Genomic DNA, 26599 nt, shown 5'->3' with positions numbered 1-26599 from the left:
GTACAGTCAGAGGTTGCTTTTCAGTTTTCTAATGTGGCTCCCTCTCTTTTATCTCATTTTCTGCTTGAAACCAAAATTGATCTTTATTGTGTTATTCTGCAAAAACAAAAGATAAAAGAGGCCAATTTAGATGACTGAAATGCACCTCCTCCCTTTCTCCGTTTTTTTTTTTTTTTTAATGCAAGCACATGACAAGCACCTGCAGATTCATAATGCATCAGCTAAAAACTGCTCAAAGATAGTTCAAATGACATACAACAGAAGAAACGAAAATTCACAAATATGAGGGACAAAATTCTTCACTCCAGGCCCATAATTTCTGAGTAGTGATATTTTCCCATCCCTTTCCCAGTTCAAGAACATTCTGTAACATTAAATACTCCCATAACATATGAATCTCCCCTCACCCAACCCGCATAACCCTCTCCCTTGCTCTTTTCACAAGCCAGTGTTCTGAGTGTGAGAGCTTCACCATGTCCATCTTTTTTTCAGGATCTGTGTGTGTATTTGTGTTTGGAAGCATCAAGATGCTCCCATAGAGAGGTTGGACTACCCGTTGGCCCTTTACCAGATATATCCCCCATCATCCACCTCTCCTACCTCTCCCTCTTCCTCCTCAGCCTCCTCTGCAGTCTCCTCAGCTTCTTTCTCTTCCTCGTCTTCCCATCCAACCCCGCTGCTGAAGTCACCCGAATACACCATTTCATCATCTGCAAAAAGATGTAGGACATGGTAGGGTGGAGGGGGGTCACAGGGAGATTGAATTATCCAACGTGGTCATCTTGTGTACTGTGCTAAATTCAGTCCTCCTCTCAACTTTGATTGAGTCATTTCTATACCGATGAGAAATACAAAATCAATTAAAAAAAAAAACCTGACTGCAGTAGCAAAAAGGGGGCATGTGTTTGACTTTGTCTGGATTTTAATAGCTGTTTCTAAACCTTGCCAGGGGACCCATTCTTATCAGGCGCAGGTTCAGTCCAAGCAGTCCTCATTTATCTTGAAAGACTTTTCTCACAGTGACAAGCAGCGCTTTAGAATGCAAATGACTCCGGACACATGAATGTGGCACTGGTCCCTGCAGTGAGTTATGTTGCAGTGGGCCTCAGTCCTATAACATAAAGGACGCCTTGTGCAAAAGGCATGTGGGGGTGAAGTGGGCTGATACACAGCAGAGTTTTGCTCTTTCTATTCAGCTTTCAGGTTCAGATTCTATTAATATATCGACCGCCGTAACTAATTGCGCTTACCACAGTCGGGCTTGCCACGAATCCTGGATCCAGCCACTTCTCCTCCATTCTGGTCAACACACCAACACTCTCCCCTATCACACTGCTGCTTCCTGTAGTAGCCGTCTTCATCACAGCTGGGGATGAACCGACCTAGTATTCGAATGCACATGTACATAGAGAAATGAACAAGAGTCAGTAATGGAAAAGTGACCAGACCCCACATACTGTGTAATCTCTCCAAACCCAGAGAAGGCAAAAGCAGATAAACCTATCCAGCCTCACGCCTCATCACACATGGCACCCAGCCCAAGTGAGAATGCAATGCATGCAGCATATGTGGTAGCCAATTCCATATTCCATGAATACAAATATGTTCACTGAGCAGGATGGGGGTGAATAAGTATTAAGTCAGCATATTGCAGCATATTGGGGATGTGTGCGAGTGTGCACAGAGGGTGGCTTGCTAATCATCATGGAATAAGAGACGACCCAAGATTTGAATCCCTGAATGGTTGCATGAATATGTGATATTGCCTGTTTTGCACAGAAGCAACAACAACCATGAAAAAGGCAATGAGGCAAAATGTAACCTTCCCTTAAGAAAAGTAAACTGTCATACTTTTTAGAGATTGCTGCATGACGTGAAATGTCTTAGGGGGATATTTTCACAATATCGTAAAAAAAAAAAAAAAAAGGGGGAGGAAAGAAGTAGAACAGAAATGAGATGGGGCAAAACAGAACTGTCTGTCCAGTCTTTCAAGGGAACATCTGAGTGTCAGGCTGGCAGGCTGCCCCCTGCTCACTGCTCTGTGTCCTTGGAGAGTCCTGACTCAGAGCCCAGTCAGCCAGCCAAATTCTGCAGTGTGGACATGAGTACACACACACACACACATACACATACACGTTTAAATCCACACACTTTTGCATATTCACCCACGTACACATACATGTAAGAGACACTGATGGCTGCTTTCCTTTGCCGTCTGTCAGTATAACGTTCTAATCCACAAGAATGATCAGGGACTAATCCCCGCCTCCTGCTTGTCATCTGCACGTTGAAGCCCCTCAACCAAGACAGACAGTTCCAGTTGGGCTAAAATGCTCTCATCACAAGTCAGATACCTACCAAATTTTCTCTTGCCATCATCTAGTGCTTGGATCCTCTCAAGCTCAGATAGGCAGGGTGGCTCTGAAAACAACAGAACACTGTTGTTACAGGAGAAAATAAAGGAACAGTCTACAATCAGCATTTAATTTTTTGTGATCAGCTTTCTGTGATAGCATCATGCAATTTTATAATGACTTTGCTTGTAGTTCCTTTCGAACTACACTGTATTAGCCTGAGACCGAGAGCTAGTTTCTGCTTGGTTGGTTGGCTGACAGGCACCTTCTGTTAGAGTCCCAGACCAGCAAGCAGCGGGAACTTTATGGGGATTTGCAGTGACCATTTCACCCATAAGGGGAACAAGAAGGTGAGAAGAAGACAAATAGTGCACCTGACAGAGGGGTGGATGCACAGTGAAGTTTGAAAGTTTGTACTAAAGGGAATATGGCGGCTCACAGGCACCTAAGTGTGTACACCTGACCAATCACAGCCAACATCCTACTCCCCAGAGTACTCACTCTCTCTCCAGAAGCAGAGGCACCACTCGGCGGTGGAGACCTTGCCGTCCCTGTAGGAGTCACAGGAGTTGAAGAAAGGCCGGATGCAGACCTCATACTTGTCCAGGTTGATGGCAGCCAGCTCAGCCTGGTCCAAGTACAAGTCACTGTTGGTGTCCAGCTTGGAAAACATCCAGCCTATTGAGTCCTTACAGCTGGCTGCCAGGCTCCTGTCCAGAACTGCAAACGCAAAGACAGACAAACATTTTTTTTTTTTTTTTTTAGATCAGGGGACAGCTGCTCAAATGGAGACTGAAATAATGCTTGTTTTCATAAAAATCCCCAACAGATTTCCACAAAAAATGTCTCCTCTCAGACACTAGATAGCCAACTAGATCCTAAAGCTGATGCACCATTGTAATTATTCTAAAACATATACTGTATAGATGTTTGGTGTTATAGCTGTATTTAAAGTATTGTAATGTCATCTGACTGGAATCAGGATTCATTAGTTTGTCGCTCTAACCTGATGTGGTGCTTGCTGCAGTTCTGGCCCCAGGTTTGGAGTTGTTGTTCTGCTTGGCGTTACTCTGCAGCAGCTGGAACCAGTCCCTTAGACGCTCCCCGAGATCAGCCAGATCCTGTCCAGTACAGCTCTCTGTGGAGGCCGGCAGGAGAGGTAGAGTATGATATTACTTGTGCTCATTCATCTTGTAAGGATGAGTGTTGTGCTAGTTGTGTGTGAGAAATAAAATGATAGATTCCCGGTGAATTCTCCTGATATATATTTGGACTGTTTCTTTCTTGCAGGGGTTGTAAGACGTTTGATCTCACCATATTTACTCTCCTTGGGTGTGGGGACTATCAGTGGACAAGGACATAGACCTGAACACTTCAGGGTAAGCTCCTTCCCTGTAAGACATGCCTGCTGCTCCAGCTTACACTGCAATACAAACATACACGTACATGCATTAACACACACGCATACGCCAACGACATCGACAAGGGGACAGAAAGGTGAAATAAAATGAGTTATTGCAGCACCGCAAATCAAATATTCATGAGATGCCTGACTGTAGGCCTTAATTCAAATTTGAGACTTGCTCCTGAATGCACTTTTCCAACCTCTGCATGTACACAAGGTCATGAATAGTGATCCAAAAGACAAAGCATAAATCAATAAATGCATTCAGGGATTTGGTCAGCACGAGCCACCAACTGCTCCTCATGAGGCCATATATCAAGAATCTTTGTGTCGGTTTTCCTGAGAGGAACAGCTTCACTCCGCTCAGGTCTGAATGTGCCAGGTGTACGGTCCTTTTTACCCCACAAAGCATTCTACATTTTACAGTGTGTCGTGTCTATTAACACATACATTACACACAGTTAAAGATATGAATACATTTACATTTACCATTACATGTTGTTACACATATGTATTGCTCCTAATACTGATCTAAAGGTGTCAGAACTATTTTGGTTAATTTCTATTACAGCATATGTTATTGTGAAGCACTAAGAGCGTATGCCTGGCATATCTGAGATCATACCCGAGATCATATCTGAGATCATATCTGAGATCATATCCAAGATCCTATCTTTCATGAGGTAGATGTCCAAAAGTTCTTCTGCCAATGATTTTCACCCATTGATTATTTCCACACGTGTTCATTATGCTGATTAAATCACAGATATAATATTTTTTTGTGGCATGTTTAAAGTTAAACATGCAGTGATTATCTTTCATTTTAAATTCAGGACCACCTGGAGCTTGCATCTATAAATGTAGGCCAACAACTCACTCTCTTATTAGCTCTGTTTTGCTCTCCATCAATTCCCAAAGGTAATAGCTGGTTGTTTAGCTACTAAATGCTCCACCTGGTGCAGGGCAGGTACAGTAGAATGGGTTTATGTGAGATTTCTAGTTTGAAACAGCTGCTCCGACTGCTAAGACTGATGAGAGCAGAGACCATAAACCAAAACAGAACTAAAGACCTGAAAGATGCTGAAATGCTTCTCAGAACTGAAATGCATTGATAGTTTTTTCTATATATATAAACATACAATTTTGTCAGGGGAGCCGTCATTGAATGTCCTTCTAACTTTCTAGTCCTTACAGAGGACAGGTGAGTATGTAAGTAGAGGTGATATCAGTACCATAATGTTAATAAAAATACACAGCTGTTATCTGTATGTTCTCAGCTGACAGGTTCATAGGAACAGCTAAACAAAACTAATGCAGTAATGTATATCAGTACTGAAATAAACTGCACCACAAAGGACACTCTTTGAGGTAAACTGAAAACACCGAATAAATCCCCAACCCAGTGGGTACAATTTGTTTCAGGGTACCTTTGAGGCATAGTTGTGTCCATCTGATCCACACACAGGCCCAGTGGAGGAGATGGGACAGGGCTGACAGTTTCCCTCAGGAGACCTGAGGGCAGGCTGCTTCAGTCTGCAGCAGGACAGATCACACACAAACACTTCAGTCTCAGTGCCGTCTGAGTACAGACACAGCAGCACCAACCCGAGCATGAAGCAAAAAGCCCCTCATGCATGTTTGTGTGAGCGTATTAGCTGATCATTAAATAGCACAAAATTGCGCTGCCTGGTGTTACAACCATGCTTCATTATTACCACTGCGGATGATGGGGACACACAAGCCATGAACTGTAAACTTGGTTATGCTGCTCTAATGTTACTCTGTATGAAGAGGATTTGTCAGTCTGTGTTTTGGGAGTTAGTGCCCGGAGGCTACACACACTCACCTATGCTCCAGTTTCTTGCGATTGACGCACACAGCTCTCTGGTAGCCCTGGGCGATACACACCTTGTGCCGGCTGCACTTAACCTTTTGGCAGGGATCCTTGGTGGTATCTACATCTGGGAGAAAAAGTGAAAATTAGATTTACACTGTTGGATCCTCTCCTCTTCACTTTTTACCCTTTTCTCTGTCTTTCTCTGCCCGTTATATTTCTTTTCTCACCTAGAAATCCCAAATCACTGCCCTCTATTTGCTCAGAATAACCTGAGAGTCTGTCTATAATTAGAGCAGTGGAGAACTGTTGGCCTTGCACTTAACCAATGTGCATCTTGAGGTAATGTGTGCTCCATTGAGGCTCGGAATAAACATCATACTCCTGAATGCTATAATCAAGAGAGACCCTCACAAGACAAAGAAGTTAAGTTTGTTTCTAATGGAGCTACACTTTTTTAAGCTTTGATTTAATGAAGAACTAGTCCCAAGATAATCTTATTCCATTCAATAAAAAAAAATACAAAAAATACTGATGCAGGGAGAAAGTCCTGTAGTAAATCCTGTCTGGTGGATTTAGTTATTTAAATCTGCTTATTGTACTTCAGGTGACCTGACAAGACAGATACTTTCTGTAAATGTAGGATAAAGCCAGCACGGCTAACTCACCCTGCTCCATCTATCACACTCTCTGCAAGCAGCTAATGCTAGACTGTGTGTCAGCACCCTGAACACACTCATATGTCACAGCTGTCTGTTCCTAGCAGGCCTTCTGCCCAGCCTGGATGTCACACTCTTTTCTCTACAGCTCACTTGGCCTTTATTCACCTACACCATCCATCAGTACATTACACTTGAATACAGCTTATCCACAGACCACTACTGCAGGTCTCATCGATATGACATTGGTGCTCTTATTGCATTCTGCTATGTTATTATCATTTAGCATGGAAGCTTAAGATCTCCTCTCTTGTCCTCTACAGCAGCTGAATACATTAAGGCTGCCTACATCTCAGGATTATCGAGGCGAACCGACAGATATCTGATTTGAGAAGCAAATCCAAAACAATACACCCCCCTGTCGTGGCTGAGCTGGTTGTATAACTGACTGAGTGACTGCTCTGCTGCTTTGGAGACACAGTGAGGTTCGGAGGCATTGATGCCCACATGTACGATCCTCATCTATTTAGACGGTCAACAGAGGAGTCTTATTCTCCGGTCGCTCCACATCCCAGTTGGCACTGATTGCGTAGAGTATATCAGTGTACAGTATCGAACACATCTCCCATTTCTCTCTGCCTGCTCCTGCTCTTTCTCAACTCTGTCCTCTCTTTCTTGCCCTTACTGGTTTGATGCTTCACTCACTGTGCAGTCACTGCACTTTCCAACACAAAGAGCGAGGAGATAAAGGTAGTGACCTGGACACAGCCCAATGTCCATGTATTTTGCAATCCGTCTGATGGCGATCCAACCAATACATGTGACAAAGACATTAAAAGATGCAGACTACAAACATGGAGCAGATAATCCTGCCTTCTAATGGCAAAACATTTGTAAATAAATCTTGCTGGTAAGGAGCAGCTACAATGCTGGCACAGCATTGTGTTCGGAACACAGAAACATAAGGTGGCTGCCTGAGCCTCATGTTAATTTAACAGGCTTCCACAGATTAAAGCAGTGTCTGCAATGATGACGTTTCCATAGCAACAAACTCTCCATGGTCCGGGAATCATTTCTGGGTTGACTGTGATTTGCAGCTCAATCTGGTGTTTCTGAGAAGTCTCTCCCTCTCTGTTTCTAAAACCCCCGTTGTGCATTCGTGCCTATCAATCTACCCTTTTTTTTTTTTTTTAACCTTCCTTTGTCTTCTGCTGGTATGAACTATTTTAACAATCTGTATGCACCTCCTTGCTTTGCCTGCATGCTGATGATTTCATTCATCACATCTCTCCTCAGCCCTTCCATTCAATCACCCACCAATTTTCATTTTTACATTTTTAAAGTCTCTCCTTTGGTATTAAAGTAATGCCCACAGCAGTAAACCTCTCCTAATTAGGCTCCTTGCGCTTCAGCCTAATCCAAACCAGATTTGCTTGAGGTTTATCCCTGCAGATTGAGGATAACGGAAGCAGAGCCCACGCCACATCCTCATCATCAACCTTCTTATCTTCTATTGACACACTGAGACTTTAATATCATCAGCACTATCTTGTCTCCTAGGCAGCAGTGAAGAAAGCCACGTCTCCGTTCTCCAGGGTTGAATCAGCCACAAAAAAAAAAAAACCAAGAGAAGCAGAGTAAAGGTCCAAACTTAGATTTCCATTAGTTGATATTTTTTGGGGGGGGGGGGCAATTTGGGGGTTAGATATATGATCACCTTCTATGGTGAAAATTGCTTATTAACGCATTTAGTATTCAACTAGAGTCATGTTTCTGGCCACCTGCTGAATTTGCAGTGTAATTTTCACTTTCTTTCATCAAAGGCAAGGAAAACATTCCACCTTTTGACCTGCTAAATGTTTTGCCAGTTTCTGCTTGATGCTGAGTGAACAACATTAGCATATTGTGGGTTGACCATGAAACCACAGCCGCTGTATACTGTGAGTGGAAACACGGTTAACAAAATGGGAAAATTGTCTGAATCACAGAAGAAACCGTGCTTACAAGCCGACCTGCAGACATGGCTAATAGGTGTCTGAACCATGTGTGGGCTATTTCACATTCTACATGGCAATTTAATTCATTGTTTAAAGATTCAATGGGAAATTCATTGTAAGTTAGATAAGAAAATCTAAACATGAAGCTGGGGTTAGCAGGATGACTTGGAAACTTGTCGCTTTCACATTTATGACTTTCCACAGGAGTTGGGGTGTTGATCGACACAGCCCCAGGTGGCCAGATGAGGGAAAGTGTGACGAAGGAGGGCAGTACTAGTCCCTGGAGGATAATAGTGGCTGTTTTCGGAGGCTGGGTGTTGTAGCTATCGAGACACAAGATGTGTATTGCCTTTACAAAGAGGTGTGCAGAGCCTGCAGTGGGGGAGAGTCTGCTTTATTGGATTATTGTTGAAGAAAAACACATATAACGGTGAAGTAAAAGAGTTACTCCATCGTCTTGAGGCTTTATTAAAAAAGAGGGGCAGGCTTCCAGCTACAGATTTCAACAAGGTGTTTGATGCTAGTCGAGCATATGTGAGTGTGGGCTGCCTGAGCAGCAATTTCTATCAATAGCCTTAAGAGGTATTAAACTCTAGACCTTGCTGAGTGTGGACTCAGCCTGTTTTCATATCTCCTTAGTGTCTTCCATTGATCTTAAACCATTGATTTGCCAGAAAGTGTCCATTGACCATTACTTGGGCTTTCTGGCTGAGATAAGCTTCAAGAAAGCCAAGATAGTATTGATAAATGTTTAAAAAAGATCAGTTCTTCTGTGAGTGCAGTAGCCTGAGTATTGGAATGGTTGTTCATGCATGACTACACATATGCACTTTGTTTGTTCTGGGAAGCGCAACTTTCAACGGCTCTCCTGCTGTGTTTACTGTCTTAAAAGTGAGGTGATTCAATCAGCCCTGGTGACTGATGAGTTCACTAGATTCGAGAAATCCACTAGAAATTAGCTGACCTTGCTCTCGCTCAGAACAGCACAGCTCTGACTAAAGTGCAGTCAGCCACTGCGGTGTCTGAATGCTAATTTCCACCTTCCGCCAGTCTGTTGTTGGCGTCGACTTACTGTGTGTAAGGAGTGTTGACAGTTCAAAAGCTCTCTGTCTGCCTCTACACAGTGGGGCTGCCTGGCTGAGAAATGAGGCCTGTAGGCTAACCGTAGCTCAGGAATGAAGATATCACTCCAATTTAGTGTTGTCTCAGAGGGACAAGTTTCCTCTTTTTCTGCTTTTCTTTGCTTCATTAGGCGTCTCATAAAGAAAGGCAGATCAGTGGCAGGAGATAGCACAGTCATGTCAAAAACCAGAGAAAGGGATATAGATAGATGAAGAACTTTATGCTGTGTGAAAAGAAAATAATGAAGTGCTGTTCACCGGCCAACCAGAATCAAACCAATAAAACTTTGGGAAAGTTTCATAAAAGATTAACACACACAGTTCAACCCCAACCTCATAACGATGCCACTTGTGAAGTTGATCTCTGTAATTTCGGTTGTGCTGGTTTCTTATATCAACTCCACTGCCATTCAGTAGCATATTATACTGGAAAAGCCAGGCTTATGTTCAATACTAACATTTTGTTTTCATCAGTGCATGCCATATTTTTCTATTGTATTTGCAACAGAATCAATAGCATGATCAAGCTTTGTTACGGTGACTAAACTACTGTTCACATATATTAGAGTTATGTAACTATAACAGTTAAGGTAAAGACAAGTGTCTACAGTTACACATCCAATACCTCACCAAAGGGAAGTCAATTATACTACGCTGAATGTTGCTGAAGGATATTAAAGATGATTCATGCTAATTAGTTCGATGTTTAGACAGTATATTCTACCACCATCATCAGACTACCAAATGAGGCCAGAGTGGGGTTTCCACTAGATATCCACTCATTTGCAAAATCTATCCCAAGTAGCACTGAACCAGCGCTGGTGGATTGGGGTCACTCCCAATAACTTGCTAAGACACCTTTCACTTTCTCTGGAGTGCTCTACCAGGAATTGATAGTTTACAATGAGATGAATATTTCTTTTTATATTGAAATCAATCTCAGGCTGAATACATTTTTAGATGACAGTTTGGTTTTACATTTTAAAATATAAAAGAAGATGAGACATTCAGATATTACACATCTCATCTATGTTCAACGTAAATAAATCACCTAAGTGTGCAGCAGGCTTGTTTCTGAGCATTGCTTAATGAGTTCCTCTTTCTATTCTTCGTAATGAACAAACCTCTTTGTAGATGAACAGCACACAAAGACATCCTTTCACTTTTTTCATTCTTTTATCTTACGATACACTCCCACACTAGTCAGCTTGCTTTCTCTGTCCAGTCCACAATTTCCTCATCACTTAAGACTTGGCAGGGATAATGTAGATGTCAGTTGCTTTAAACTAAATTGGTGAATATTAGCCACGCCCACCCCTGCCTGCCTCTCTTCTCATGCTTTTACTTCTCTCCCTCGCCTTTCTTTCGAAGCCATAATTAGTCCTTCATTAAGCCCTTGGAAGCTGAGCTAATCGACTCTGCCATTCAGACTTCATTTAAGCTGCAAATCAAGCGACAATGGTTGAGGACACGACTCTGTGTCATGACTTCATCTTGCAGTGGCTCAATTAAGGCCGGAGTCACAGCATGGGTTGGGGAAGAGCCCACAGACAGTCAGCCTTTTTGCACAGCTCCTGCTACAGTGTAGCAGAGCCAGAGAAAAGGGAGGAAGCAGAACGACGGGATGACGGTTTGAAATCGAGCCAGTGTTTAGAATTTCCTGAGGGGAAGCAGATCAGATCCACCGAAGCAGATAAAACATGGCACTAACATCTTTAAACCTTTTTTATTTATTTTTTTTTTTTTTTCAGGGAACCACTACAAGCGTGGACAGTGAGTGACCAAATATTTCTTTAAATTTAAATCAATCTTAGGCTGAACAACACAGAACTGATGACTGATAGGAAGCGGTGACGTCCTGTGAGGCATCACAGTTCACTTACAGGCCACAGATTCTGTCTCCGTGCTACAGTACAAGCTAATAACATTCACTTTTATTACATCATGTGGCTTTGCTTTCACCGCCTTAGCATGCATCACATGTACTTAAGCACAAGTGTGTTTATTTTAATACTTGTGCTTTGGGAAATTACCTTGGTGCTGCAAATCTGAGCATGTAAAGAAACTTTCTCATCATTTCTGAAATCACGAAAAATGCTGTTTAGTAAAGAAAGCAAACATAAAAAACCTAAAAATAAATATTGGCTGCACTTGAATATTTTGTGTTTTGGGTTGTTTGTTAGAAACTCTGTTACTGATATATGTTTTTTATTCTGTTCTATCTATTTTATATTTTGAAGTGAGTACAGATCAATGTTTTTTTTCTATTGTACCATATTATATATTTATATGCACATTATCACTGCCTCTGTTAAGCCAGACAATCCTAGCTAAACACAACTTAAACAGCATGCAGGGATTTAACTAACTATACAGCGAGAAAGAGAAGAGATGGTTGTTGTGAGACTTACTGTCATTAGAGCCTTGATTTTCATCCCAGGTACGGACATAATCATCCTGTGGAAACATCAAGAAAACAATAACTGATGAGCAACTGTAGGCGATGATGATCCAGGTAATTCACAGCACGGACCCCAGTGTTGTTTATAGCATCACACTTTTATACTCTCTCCATAGATGAGGAGTACGGTAGTTTGCATCATCATTGCACACTGTAATGTGTACATTAGTCTTGCAGAATGATAAATTAGTCACACCAGAGACAGACGGGTATGCACTGTGTCTGTACATCTTTATGAAGCGAACACGAAAAATGTGGCTACATGTGAGACATATGATGCTGTTCATGGGGTGGGCTACCTCCTAAGTGCTCTGCCTTTTTCCCCCATTTAATTACAACATTAATCGCTTCAATTAAAATGGGCAACTTGAAGGAGACATTGTGAAAAAAGAGAGGATGGTGGATGGAGAAGCAGAGATAAAGTCACATGAAAGGACAGGAAAATGAATTGTCAGTGAAAAGACATTGTACAGAAGAGCATTGTAGAAAAAAAAAGAAGAGAACTGACCTCTACCTCCTGGTGAAATGACAGCAAAAGGAGAGAAAAGAGCCAGTATTAGTGCAGAAGAACAGTGTAAATTTAGATACATGGTACTGAGTTTTGTTCAATGACATGGGGCCACAGTAGAGACTTTTTATGTTCAACCTCTATATCCTTAAATATTCACGATTAATTGGGGAACTGTCACAAATTCAAAACCGAGATTTTGATGGATTTTTTTTTTTTTTTTTTTTTTTTTTTTAAGATCTGTCTGAGAGCAACTTGGAAACATCAGAAAACACAACTGATACATAACATAAAGAAAAATCAGTGAAAAAGGTCAAAGATTGAAAATTAAATGGAAAGAAAAGATTAACTTTTCGCATTAGCAGATATTTGTGTTTGTCCCAGCATTCATGATGAGAAACTGACCAAGAAAGTATGTTACCAGGAGCTTTGATGTTAAATAGTAATGCTGAATGTGAAAAAAATCTCCAAATGAACCCCAAAACTCTTAAAGTGACAAGTCTTTTCAGATCTAAGGGAATCTTATGGGTGACAGTACAGATTTACAGCTGTTTGAGCATATTGCAATGTCTGAAATAACCAATATGAGTAATATGAAGATATTTACAATCACCCCCCACCCACTCCTGAAGCCACCCCCTTTTAGCAATGACTTACTCATCACTGTAAACATTTACTGTCCTGGAAGCGTGCGCCAAACAGCTCCCTGGAAGGTGATAAATCCTGACACAACACATGAAAATAGCAGTCCTCATAGAGGCTGGGACCTGATTGTCTGACCCTCTCAGCTTTATTTTACACAGGTAAATATTTTCATCACTGGCAGGCACTTCGCTCGAGTGCTGAAATCTACTGAACTGCAGCACCGCTGCTCTGCTTGGCCTCTATTCGCTGCAGCACCAAGCTCATTTCCCCTCCTCAGCAACAGAAAAATCACTTCCAGCAAACTTGCTTATGCCTGGATTTTAACTCAACACCTGAGTTGAGCTGGATGAATGATTGTCATTTATGCAGTTTAACCTTGTTTGGACCAAATGGAATCACGCATTAGCAGGGCAAGACCTCAAAGAGTTTACAACCTGGCCATTAATCTAACGCCTCCCATGTCTCCTTTATTGATGCTTCAGCCCCTGAATTATTTAGCAGCCTTTCTGTATTTGTGTTTCTGCCAGGAGCATTGAGGAGTGTGACCTGCTGCACTGACAGGACTGGAAATCAATGATTTCATAAAGGAGAGACTGTAGAAAATGTATTTGGGAAAAACAAATTCTCCTGAGCACACTGGGAAATTGAGCATTAAAGGCAGGAGCACAGTGACAACTTTAACGCACAAACAAAGAGGTTGCATCTCATCAAAAATATGGCTCACAGACCAAAGTTCTGATGAAAAGGCTGATGTTTTTTTTTTTTTACTGATTGAAGACTGAAGTAAAGGAAGAAGTGTGAAAGGTGAAAACATTGCGCTGTATGCAGGAGCTCTGTGATTTACCCGATAACATCACATCGGATCTGCTCTTGTTAAATGGGGAAGCTTACAGTGTGCATCAAACACGGTACTGATTGACAGATCACAGTCACTCATATCTGTGTACCTGATGATGCTCTCCTTTACAAATTTGGATTCAACTTCAAAGGAACTGAGCAGTGCCACAGAGATCTCTTTAAAATATATATATATTATGCGGAAGCAAAGAGATTGGGCTCACTGGGTGGACTGAAAAAGAAGAGGAGATGGGAAACTGGCTGAAATGAATGTGCAGCATGTGAGAGGGTCTGTCAGATGCCCTCTGACCCTCTGACATTAATATCTATGCAGGCTCCTCTGCTTGTCCATTCACTCATATTCTAACTCTTATTCATTTCTGGGGCACGGGCAGTGCTGGAGCCAATCCCAGCTCACATTGGGTGAGGGTGGGATACAGTAGTACACTAGTCCATCAACACACAGAGACAGAGACCAACAACCACTCACGCTCACACTCACGGACAATTTAGAGTCACCAATTAACCCGAACATGATGTCTTTGGATGGTGAGAGGAAACCCGCGCAGGTATGGGGGTAACATGAAAACTTTACACAGAAAGATCCCCAGGCTGGGAACCGAACCTGCAACCTTCATATTGCTAACCACTATGCCACCATGCTGCCCCTTTTCTGTGACTTGCGACTTTCTGCGAACCGATTTCAGTGCACACAGAAGAAGTCTCTGGTTTTAATGTGTGACGATATTTCTCTGAGTAAGCTGAAAATGCCTCAGAGAATATCCAAAAGAAACTACAAGTGTCACATAGGAAATGCCTTTTTTTCTCTAAATGTAAACTGATGCCAAAATTATAGTTCAATGATGAAATATAATATATATAATTATATATATATATATATATTTCAATGATGAAATATAATTTGATGAAAAAAGTGAGTCCTGTGTACCTCTTACTGAATAAGAAACCCGTCGTTCTGATGTGATCAAAAGAAGGCAGCCGAATGGGCTATTTCCTTGAAAGAGAAATATTAAAACTTGTCTTTTGAAGTATTTTCTGTTCTCTGGTTCTCAAATATACAACCTTTTTTGATGTCACATTTCTCTGGTAAAGGTTTGAGGATGAGGATTTAGTTATGAAAACCAGTTAACGTGAGAAAAATGTCCTTTAGGATAAAAAAAAAAAAACCCTGTTTTGATTCAGAAAACATTGTGGTTTGTGTTTAAATAAGGGGCAACTGCTCCACTGCTGATTTTGTTCCCTCATACATCATGCCCAACCTCATCGCACACAGACTTTGAGCTACATAAAAAAATCATTGGATTCCCTCCCGTGTTTCATAGAGACCAGAGACCCTATTAGAGGGCTTCGTCACTTCAGTTTATATGCATATTGACCATCACTTGCTTTGCACAATGAGCCTGAGCTCCACTCTACACAGGTCCCGTTTCACTGAGGCCTGGGCTGTATGCCTGCCAATTCTGTACTGAAGTGCTTTTCTTCCACTGAACTTTGTAAACACTAAAATGTCCCTTAAAACCCTTAAAAATCAAGACACGCAGGATACAGATGCAAGGAAGATGACCAGCTGCAATAATGAGATGGAAAACATTAATTAGCTCATCACTATGCTGCAAAACATCCTGATTTAACACTGCCCAAAATGAATGATCAAATATTTTGTATTGGTATACAAATGGAGTTTACACTGGGCCAAAGTGTTTGCCTTCTCTTCTTCTGTTTGGATTTCACCAAACTAACCGACATTCATGTAAATCAATTTATTACAAACTGAGCAAGTAGAGAGTGGGTGACCTCTGTGGTTAAAGCCTGAAGATGCTCACTGATGCCCAGTATCTACCTCTACTACAGGTAGATACTGGGCAACTTGGAGTACAAGAGACAGTTTGAGACTTTTAATGGGTTTTTATTATAGCTGCTGCTGGAATAATCTTGTCAACATTCTACTAAGATAAACTGAACACTGAAAATATGACTCCGGCAATCTGATGAAATAAAGCTGGGAAATAGAAAAGAATAAAACAAAACAAAACAAAAAAAAAAGCTTTCCCGAGGTTCTCCTGAGCAGTGAAGCTACATACAGCAGTATATGGCTTCCTCCCACCTAGAGACTCACATAAAGGCTCACAGCATCTCCGCTTTGGTTACGGATCACATGAGACATGCCTGGGATGAAACAAAACAGCCTCAACAGTATTCTCATCCTTTATGTCCTTCTCTTATCTTCACGGACATTAGGCTTCAGGGCACGGGAAGCAAGCCCACTGATTCCAGCTCTGAGCTGAGGCTTAAGGATTGCAGAGCAGAGGCGGAGCATCAAATGCTGAAAATCTGGTCTGCTTCACTCACAAGACCGAGTCAACAGCAAAGCTTATGTAAGAGAGCTGGGAGGACTTTTGGGAAGTCAATCGATGGACGAAGTGAGAGTCAGGACGAAGCAATAATGCAGAGTTGTCTAGCTTTCCCGAATAAATAAAATAAAATAAAATTAGAGGTGTTAACAAGACAAAACAAGCAACAACAACAACAACAACAAAAAAAAAAATCAACACTTTTTCAACCCAGGTCATGCCACCAAGATAAATTCTGTTCTCCTTTCTTCTAATCTTGGTTTTTTCCAAGTCCTGTCATGGATATGTTTTTCATCTTTTAATGCTTCTGAAAATTATTCAAATATGATTGAATTGACCTAATAAAATGTTAATATCTCAGGGTTTAACTGGTAAGAAAAAACGAGCCCTCTGCTGCATAAGATTTGATTTCATCTGATAAATTATTACACTTATAGATTTTTGCGTTGATTTGTCCTGTTTTTCTGAACTACAGTATCTGCACAGCAGCGATGTATTTTGACTTTGCACTTTACAGTTCTGAACAGTGTTTTTCACATCTACCTGCATTGAATGAGCTCTTGTGTTGTTTCATCATATGCTCTGAGAATTGTCAGATACTCAGGATTGAGCTACTGTGACCTTGTATGTGCGCTTTTTGTGATTCTGTGTTTGTTTGAGATTGTGTGAAGGGTTAAATAAGTGGAAGAAAACCTCTTATTTACATTTGCAGAGCAGGTCTTTCACTAGGCTGCCTGGGGTAAAAAGAGGAATACTCAGGCATTTCCTGTGGTTCTTACATAGTATTTCACAACAGGGAGCCAAACCAGTCAACACCAGATGAAACACACAACACAGAGAATCATTATGGTCCTGATGGCAGCCTCAGCTGGTTTTCCCACGTCTCCCACATGTCCTTTGTATGTGTGATACAATAGATGCGCAGGATAATAAAAAGAAGAAGAATCAATTACCACCAACATGGTATGAAAAATATGATTTAAAATGAACAACCTGCATATTCATTATATTTCAGATTGCAGATAGATTTCCATTTGTGTATCAAAATATGCTTTGGCAGACAAATAGGCATTGCTCGCTACCTTACTGGTTTCTGTCATATTGAAGTCAACGGACAAAAGGTATTAATTAAAATCTCCATTCAATGGTGAGGCACTTGTGGTGGCGACTGTTGATATTTTGCCCCCTTCACATTCAAGACATGCTCTTATGCCACTCTTGGTACTCAAGCAGTGATGAGTGAGGTCCGAAATGCTGCGACGGGCAGGGATAGATAAAAGATGGAACACCAAAGCCTGGTTGAAAATTGCATTCAAGTATGTCAGCACTGAATTGCTTTTTCCATTTCACTTTATACATATTCAAAGGTACAGGAAAAAAATTGATGGCTTTCATTGACTTTGGTAGAATTATTGATGCAGTTCTGAGTTCTTGCAATACACACACACACAAACGAAGCTATAAAAATCACACAAAGCCCACAGAGTCCCTGTGCTCTCATGCCAGTCCTGTACTCACTATAGAAATCAGTCCTTGTGCTTTTGTGCTTCTCAGGGCCCTGAAGGGAATAAGAAAATAGTCTGCAACTCGCTGGAGAATCCGGTACAACCAGCGAGAACCTTCACACTTCATTGAAAACACGCAAAAACAGCCTTGTACAACAATGGAAAATCAATGAAGTTTCCCTTGTAGGGGCTAAAGGAAGGATAAGGATCAGCCCATGATTTGAGACAGGGGACTATAGAACAATGTAATCGAATAAGAGAGACTCACAAGCAGATTAGCAGCAACAGCCGACTGAAACCTGGCTCGTCTTGTGGAAAAGGCAGACTGCATTTCATTTCGGGTGTCCAACAAGTCCAGTCATTTGGCTAACGCATATGAAATGCTGCTAAAATTTTCTTAAAAACAGATTCATTGTTGTTTTTTATGATTTGAGTTCTAGAAATTATTTTTGAATATTTCTAAATTTCCAGGGGCCATAGTGGTTAGCACTGTTGCCCCACAACAGGAAGACCGTGGGTTCAGTTCCCTAACCCTAAGCCTGGAGCCTTTCTGTGTGGAGTTTGCATGTTCTCCACGTGCCTGCGTGGGCTTCCTCCGGGTACTCCGGTTTCCTCCCACCGTCCAAAGACATCATGTTTGGGCTAACATGAGATTTTCATCTCATGTTAGTTCAGGTTGGCTTAAATGCTTCATGACAGTAGAAAAAGACTGTGCGAACCCTCCCAAAACTGGCAGAGCAGAACAGACCCGTTCACATTATCTTAAAGCTGAGGACCTGAGCACAGTCTTGAGGGGCCGGAGTCTGCCCTAGTAATGACAATGCTTTCATTTTTATTTATTTGCAGATATTAAAATTTTATGTGCCAAATGCCTGTGGCAGACTAGATTAGGCTAATACAATATATGGACTGCCAACTCTCACAGATAACACACCGTCATTTTGTCACGCTAAATTAACTATAATTTCTGTACACACTGTGGTCACCAAGATCTGGACCTCAGTATTTTTTCTGAGTCTATTTTGGGACTACAAGGTCCCACCATCAACGTTTTGCACATGGCATAATCCTGGATGTTTCATTATGCACACCAACTGATTCATTTGCACACTGTTACACATTGTTATTGTATTATTTTTCTATTTTTGCTGCATAAGATTGCCCTGTTTTTATTCTATTCTATTTTTTTTTTAAACCATTTTATTTTTTATTCTATTTATGTATTCTATATATGCGTGCATTCGTTATGGACAGCAAAAAAGAATTTCTTTGTACAGGAAACGTGTGTCTTTACTGTACATATGACAATAAACACTTTGAATCTTGAATCTCTTGAATCTTTGTCTCAGCATGTACTTTGATTATGCCAACAAACCAGTCGGGCAAACAGATGTCCACCATAATGCTGTCTACTTAAGTTGTTCTTAAGTGAATCAACTAGCTAAGTGAATTTTCCAGCAAAATAAAAAGGCTTTCAATAATAATGCATATATTTAATCTACTCTTGTTTCTGTAAGACATTGAACTGCATGTTAAAGTTGGTTACCTCTGTATATATTTATTTTCATTGCATGATTATCCTTCTGGTTCTAGTTTTTGAATATCTCTTAGTGTGTCTCTCTTGCTTTAACACGTGTTGAAATCCAAGCCCGGCATACCTGCCATGTCTTGTTACAGTTGCTCTGCTGTGAATGGACACTGAGTGAAATCCTTTTAGTCACATTATGTCTCGAGTCTGACCATGAGATCTTCTCAGCTACAAGCTCCTTTCAAAACATGTCTCAGCACCACAGACTATTGGTTCTTATGTACGCATATATCTGTGTGTTCATGTACGTCCTCTTCATTTTCTTTACTGTCAACATTTTCTCGCAAGCCTCCTCTCAGGTTTGTAAGTGCCAAAACATCTGGATTTGTAATTTTCAACCTCAAATTTCATCATCAAATTCTCCTGTCAGTGACTGAGCCTACAGAGGCTGACTCGGGCTGTGACTCTGTCTGGCTGAAGCCCAAAGGTAATAACACTTGGGTGGCATTTACTGTAGAGACAGCTACTGCCACTTAGAGTTATTGTTGGTTTTAATAGGAGGGGAAAAAAAGGTTTGATTTATTGAATCGGTCTTGGAGAATCCCAAAAGCCATACACAGTGTCATGCTAATTTAAGAGGTGTCGTGCATTTACAAAATAGAGGGAATATGGAATAACGCTCTTACATTTCAAACACTCCTATCGTACGTCTAAATTCAAATAAACTATGATTGCTACTAATATGTGATCTATTGACTCTATATACGGGTTCTGTAACTACAGCGGGACATTGAGGTACCAGACAAAGAGCTCGTAAGAAACAGAATCATGAATTTTGGGTGTGTTTTGCAGCCAGTAACCTATTTGGTACACAGACTCCCAGGAGGAGGCAACATGGAAGCAGGTCACAGGAAGATTCCATGCATCTGAAAAGCAGACAGGGAGCTCTGGCAGCTTTAAGGTGGAAATGTTGAACAAAAGGATACCTTAAAGACCCAAGTCTTCCTCTGTAACAATAGCAGACTTGTATGAAGAGTTCTTGGTGAAGATACATATATTTAATTTTATACACAATCCCATTTGTTGAGAATATTGACAGGCTATGTCTTGCTACTTGTCAAACCTGCTCCCTGTCTCTCTGCAGCACCTGTGCCCTTCAGTTGTGAGGATGATACTGCAACGGGAAGCAGATGTTGCTGTGCAAGCAGGGCATGATGAAAGGCTCTTTGTTTTTTCTTCTTCTCAATTACAGCCCACCTTAGTCTCTGATAGCCAGCCAAGATACCCTACATCGTGCCAGTGAAGTTTCCAAATCCTGAACAACCAGAAAACTGCTCTCTGACCCGGCAGGGGAGATTCAGATGCACTCCACCTGCATTGCCACTGGAGTTTTGGACATGCAGTTTCATAGAGAATCTCAAGCATGACAAGGAAGGACTCAGGCCAGAACAAAGCATCATGAGATAGACTAAAGGGTTTCTGATTAGCTGTTATCACCATTCATAGCATTATCTGCAGCACTTTTTTTCTAACATCAGAGCACAAGTGGCATTTAAGTGGCTGTGCGATAAGAAAGCCATGCTGAGCGGAGGGCTAGTAGTGGTAATTTACTCACTGGATAGTCTTAAATGGAGCATTTGGCTGCAGTGTTACAGATGCCATTATCCACAATTATGTATCATATACTTGTATGATGAAGTTATAATAAACATGCAGTCATAGGAGCAACCTCAGTCAGAAAGTTAAAATTCTGCTGGATTTCAGTCAGTTTAACAGACAAGAGACTGAAATTAGGCAGGCGAGTATAGCTCAGGTAAACCCTCCTTTAAATGTGCATCAGCGGAGTGCCAAAACATCATAATAATGATTGCCAGAACCTGAAGCAAGCACATTCTGCATATTTAATCTGCTGGCATCAACGAGGGATGTGATGTTTTTATGCTTTCAGCTCATTAAAAATGAAGTGAGTGGATAACAGGTGCAGGCAGGATTGGTGCTGGGTGGTCCAGAGCTGCCTGACTGTAGAGGCATGCATTTTTAAGATAAGGACTTACTATACTCAGACAGAACAGCAGAAAAATACTGAACAAAAAACAACATCAGGACCCCTTTCTGTGATGGATGCATACGATAAATATCCTATGCCCTGGGCAAACCTGCATTCCTCACCACCAATAATCATCTATTTTAAGGAACATATTTGACTTTTTCTTAAATCAACAGGAATAAAACATCAGACCAATTTCATGGCTTGGCAATTTCGTGGACAGCGTTGTCTTTAAAGGAGAAGTTGAGCAAAAAAAAAATGAATTTACTGTTGATTTGCCTTTAGTAGACACAAGATTGGATCTGCCGTGTATAAAGTGTTATACTCTTGTAGTCTCCACCCATTCAATTTCATACTGAAATATACTGAGTTTGTCAGTGAGATGATCCCAGCTGACATCAAACTGTGCCTATTATTGAGTCTCTAAATTTGTATGTGCTGGCAAAACCTTATTTAGATGGTACAAAAAATTGTTGTTCACATGAAAATGAGAACATGGGATTCCATTTTTTGTTACGCGAAGACTCTTTTTCTATTTAGACTTCTGTATTGATGGTTTATTATTATGAAGAAATGAAAGGAGAAAGCTCGGGTTTTTCTGCATTCAGCATTCCCAGTTCCCCACCTTCTTCTTTTACTTATCTAATTATTTATTTATTTCTGCTGGCTTTGGTGCATTACTGGAATGAAATGTTGAGTGCACCTGTCAGATTAAAGGATTGAAGGTATCCCATTCTGTTATTTGTTGACTGTAACTATTGAACCTAATCTCCTTCGCTTCCTGTGAAATAGATTGAAGTGAGGGAGCTATTTTCATTGAATGTGAAAGAAGCCCTTATTCTGAATCTGTTACATTTCACGAGAGAATGAATAAGAAATATTTACAGTGCATATTCTGCAGCCGAGGTATTGTGTGTGCTTATTTGTAAGGGTTTGTGTATATATCTGTGTGTTTGTGCAGGCTGGAGATTGTGAGAGCTCATCCTTCATGCTGTGCAGCTTTGATTATTACTTTCCTGTGGTGGATTAATATTCAACATTCGACTCTCAGAGGACTGTAAGGCAACTGTCACCATCAATTTGTGTAATCTGAATATCTATAAGTGTGCCATCGGCATTCCTTTTTTATATTTATCAAGTCTTTCCAAGAGACTGAACCACTCATTTATGAGTTCAGATGTTTCTTCAGTTCAAAGCTCACCAGGAAGCAACAGAAATGAAATGTTCATTGTATTCAATATTCAGCAGCTCTTGTAAATCAAGAAGATATTAAATGCTGCAAAATTACATTCCAGTTTGAGAAGCTTACATGGATCATAATATTTTCATCATTAAAATTGTACGCTTATTTTTTTAAATCCTAGTAAAGGTTGTTTCCACTCAGTCCTTCCCCATGAAGCAGGACTGGTGAGGGGATAGAGTCATCAAACTCCCAGTAACACAGGCTCCATTTCAGCACCATAAAACACCGACTGCTGTTGCTACGGCAGCAAGCAGAAATCAGAGAGGTTTCTATCAGTGATTTCCCCAGGAGGTTCAGTGGTTTGCTTCTCTGATGTTTCTCCTGTCATCATCATCATCACCAGAGACAAAACCAGAGTCATCCCGCCCTTTAATACACTTGCAAACACACAAACAGACTCTCATGTGCGCGGCTGCAGCAGACCTAAGAGAAGTCTTTCTTATGCGCCTGCACAAATGTAGACCCAATCACACAAATGCTAAGATACATGCATGAGGCAAAACGCTCTCGGGAAAAATTATCATGAAAAATATGCAATGTGCAATTGTAGGGGTTCCTTATGTCAAACAGGAGCTTGGATGTTAAACTGGGGGAAAAGGTGAAAGCAGAGCAACTGACATCTTCATATTGGACAACAAAACCTTAAGGGTTGTAGGGAAGATGATCTCATTTAACCTAAACTGTTAATGTCTTTGGATGCGTGTGCTTTTATCAGCTGTTGCAGGTTTTTGTTCATTTTCCAAAGCGAATTGAGAGTGGAGCTGCTACTCTAACATCTTGGATCAAAGCTGTGTAAATAAGCATTCAGTGAGTTATAATCCCACAATAATTCTGACTTAATCTTCCCACGCCACAATTTCATTACCTCCCTAAGTACATTTCCAGAGGACATTCTCTTTAAGTAATCTCAGTCAAACCTAATCCTCCTTCAGAAGGCCTGGCTGCAAATTCTCCCAACATTGCCGACCATGACTCCCAATTTAACTAGGTGTGTGAATGGGGATCAGAAAGTGACACCACCGCTCATCTGTGATTGTTTTTTATTTTTTATAAAGGCTCACCTTCTCCGCCTGAGAGGACGTGGCATCATTCTCGTGTCGATGCTCGTATTTCAAATCCAATAATGATACCTGTCACGTGCTGCTGTGACCGGTCTGGATCAATTAAAACCCAATTAACAGGAGTCATGTGGAACATAATCCAACTGCACTATTGTCCAAATCCTATTGCAATAATTAGTAATCACTGCACAGAGCTGGAGGCAAAAGTATGTCTATACATTCACAGACAAAGCAATATATCACAGTTCAAACCCTAAAGGCTGTCATCAATCCATGCAACCCAATTCAGTCTGCCCAGTAGATGAATATGCACATCAATCAATCACCACCCATCTGCTCTAATTGCTTAATTCTCCTGTTTTTGCAATCTCTTGAGGCACATCTGGAAACACATCTGAGCTAGCCCACAGTAGGGGCAGTGTGATTGAATAGGTCAGTACTGCTCCTGCTGTGCAAATTTGGCTAAGACATTAATTGCTTATAATCAACCAAAGGCCCGTCCAGGCACAGCGGGAAGAACAGCAGCTTACATTAGGATAGTGTTTGGACAATAGACCTAGTTTTCTCTGCTGTCCATTTAAAAATCACTTTTGACACGCTGAATTGTGGGAAAGTAAGAAAAGCCTATGTACAGCCAGTTTCTGCCATTAGATCATCCATCCCCACAAACTACACATTTCACTATGGCTTATTTGAAGTAATTATTTTGAAAAAAACAAACAAAGAACAACATCAACGTCATGGAGGTAAAAAAAAAAAAAAAAAAACGTCAGTACTGTAAAAGCAGATCTTCATTTACACCCATCTCCATTTCCATCTGATTGAAGTCAATATATAAACATACACATGCACTGGTCTCCCAATAATTTCTTATTTTGAAACACTTTGTTTTAAGTGTGTGTGTTTCTCCAATGTTGGCCATGTTTGTCCAACAACACCAAGTTTGTCTGCAATATTTATCAGGCAGAGAAAGTGAGTGGTTAGTGTTTTCTCCTGCTTCTAGCTGTCCGCATTAGCGCGCATCTCTCCATCAGCTGGCGGACTTACGTCTCTGAAGCGATTCCAGTGCTTGATCTTGCGGCTGTACTGTGAAATGGTGGACAGCCACTGCTCGTCCTCCATGAAATTCCCCGTTTTTTCCGCCTCTTTGACGCTCTTCACGTCGGTCTGGAAGGTGGACCCCGTCAGCATCACCAGCGGGACGAGAAGGCGCACCATATCCGTAATTCCCACCATGGTAGCGGACAGACACACCTCTCACACACCGGCTGCTTCTTTTTCTCTTCTCTTTTCTTTTTGCTTCCGAGAGGAGGAGGATGCTCAGCCTGGACTGAAACTACCAACTGACTATTAGCTTATAGGATGCTCCTTCTGCTGCTGGAGGGGGGAGAGGGAGAGAGACATAGAGAGGAACAGGGACGGAGAGAGAGAGGGAGAGAGATATAGAGAGGAACAGGGACGGAGAGAGAGAGAGGGAGAGAGACATAGAGAGAAACAGAGAGGGAGAGAGACATAGAGAGGAACAGGGAGGGAGAGAGAGAGAGGGAGAGAGACATAGAGAGGAACAGGGACGGAGAGCGAGAGAGGGAGAGAGACATAGAGAGGAACAGGGAGGGAGAGAGAGAGAGGGAGAGAGACAGAGAGAAACAGGGAGGGAGAGAGACATAGAGAGGAACAGGGAGGGAGAGAGAGAGAGAGAGGGAGAGAGACATAGAGAGGAACAGGGACGGAGAGCGAGAGAGGGAGAGAGACATAGAGAGGAACAGGGAGGGAGAGAGAGAGAGGGAGAGAGACATAGAGAGAAACAGGGAGGGAGAGAGACATAGAGAGGAACAGGGAGGGAGAGAGAGAGAGAGAGGGAGACATAGAGAGGAACAGGGAGGGAGAGAGAGAGAGAGGGAGAGAGACATAGAGAGGAACAGGGAGGAAGAGAGAGAGAGAGAGGAACAGGAAGGGAGAGAGAGAGGGAGAGAGACATAGAGAGGAACAGGGAGGGAGGGAGAGAGAGAGAGACATAGAGAGGAACAGGGAGGGAGGGAGAGAGAGAGAGACATAGAGAGGAACAGGGAGGGAGGGAGAGGAGAGAGACATAGAGAGGAACAGGGAGGGAGATGGGTAGTATTTTTTGTAAATTATTTTCATTCATTAAATTCCATACAATGAAAACGACAAACCTGGAACTAAAGCAGCACTAGCTTCAGTACAGCTGAAGGCTCTGGTGATGGCTAATACCACAAGATGTCGCAGTAGATCACAGCAGGTCAGGCCATGACTAATGTTTCCTCCCTTCACCCAACTTTAAGGACAGCTGAATAAAGTTACCGTGTGTACGCAGGAGCTAACGACAAGCTAGCTACCAGCGAGCTAGCATAGCACGCTGCACTAACTGATCTGATCCAAAGCGATGCTAACAGTTAGCTAGCAATAGGAGCGTTGACAGCAATTCCACATTGCTGGAAGCAGCGAGACTTCCTGCTTCCAACAATGTGGATTTAAAAAAGAAATCAGCACAAATAACACCGAGGGAGCAGGGACACAAAAACCTGAAAGACTTTCAGCATGTTTTGAGGTCCGCCGGGCTAACTTGAGCCTTTAGTTTCTGTGGCTGGTCTACCTTTGGTTCTGGTCTACCTCTGGTTCTGGTCTACCTTTGGTTCTGGTCTACTTCTGGTTCTGGTCTAACTTTGGTACTGGTCTACTTCTGGTTCTGGTCTACATTTGGTTCTGGTCTACTTCTGGTCTAACTTTGGTTCTGGTCTATCTGTGGTTTTGGTCTACTTTTGGTTCTGGTCTAACTTGGTTCTGGTCTACCTTTGGTTCTGGTCTAACTTTGGTACTGGTCTACTTCTGGTCTAACTTTGGTTCTGGTCTACTTTTGGTTCTGGTCTTTATATGTCAGAGCGTTTTTTAGATTAAAATTTGGTTTCTTCAGTGGAAGAAATTCAAGAAAGTTAAAAGGTTTTGATTTCACCTACGGGCAGTATCACACTGTGTCAGCTCACAAGTGTGGCTGATTTAAACT

At 41.6% G+C, this 26599-nt stretch overlaps 1 protein-coding gene across 2 annotated transcripts; it reads right to left on the bottom strand.

The window, feature by feature from the left end:
• Positions 1–161: 161 nt before the first annotated feature.
• On the bottom strand, positions 162–24889 carry spock2 (SPARC (osteonectin), cwcv and kazal like domains proteoglycan 2). Of its 2 annotated transcripts, XM_029521121.1 has the most exons (11): positions 24625–24889; positions 12340–12348; positions 11782–11827; positions 5606–5720; positions 5187–5292; positions 3669–3777; positions 3361–3492; positions 2856–3074; positions 2359–2421; positions 1251–1382; positions 162–710 (listed from the first exon to the last, which is right to left on the bottom strand). In XM_029521121.1, exons 1-11 carry the CDS (start codon positions 24811–24813, stop codon positions 565–567), a joined length of 1266 nt encoding a protein of 421 aa, XP_029376981.1. In that variant the 5' UTR covers positions 24814–24889; the 3' UTR covers positions 162–564. The 2 variants fall into 2 exon arrangements, with proteins under 2 accessions (XP_029376981.1, XP_029376980.1); XM_029521120.1 differs by lacking the exon at positions 12340–12348.
• Between the last annotated feature and the right edge of the window lie 1710 nt (positions 24890–26599).

The sequence above is a fragment of the Echeneis naucrates genome, chromosome 15 (assembly GCF_900963305.1).
Source record: "Echeneis naucrates chromosome 15, fEcheNa1.1, whole genome shotgun sequence".
Classification (NCBI taxonomy): Eukaryota; Metazoa; Chordata; class Actinopteri; order Carangiformes; family Echeneidae; genus Echeneis; species Echeneis naucrates.
This window is presented reverse-complemented; position numbering and strand designations above follow the sequence as displayed.

Excerpts from the sequence above, each read along its gene's own strand:
- spock2 (XM_029521121.1), bottom strand. The coding sequence starts at position 24,813 with ATGGTGGGAATTACGGATATGGTGCGCCTTCTCGTCCCGCTGGTGATG. Across the intron at positions 5,721-11,781 it reads AAATCAAGGCTCTAATGACA|ATGTAGATACCACCAAGGAT; the intron begins GTAAGTCTCACA and ends TTTTTCTCCCAG. Across the intron at positions 3,778-5,186 it reads GACACAACTATGCCTCAAAG|TGTAAGCTGGAGCAGCAGGC; the intron begins GTACCCTGAAAC and ends TTTGTATTGCAG.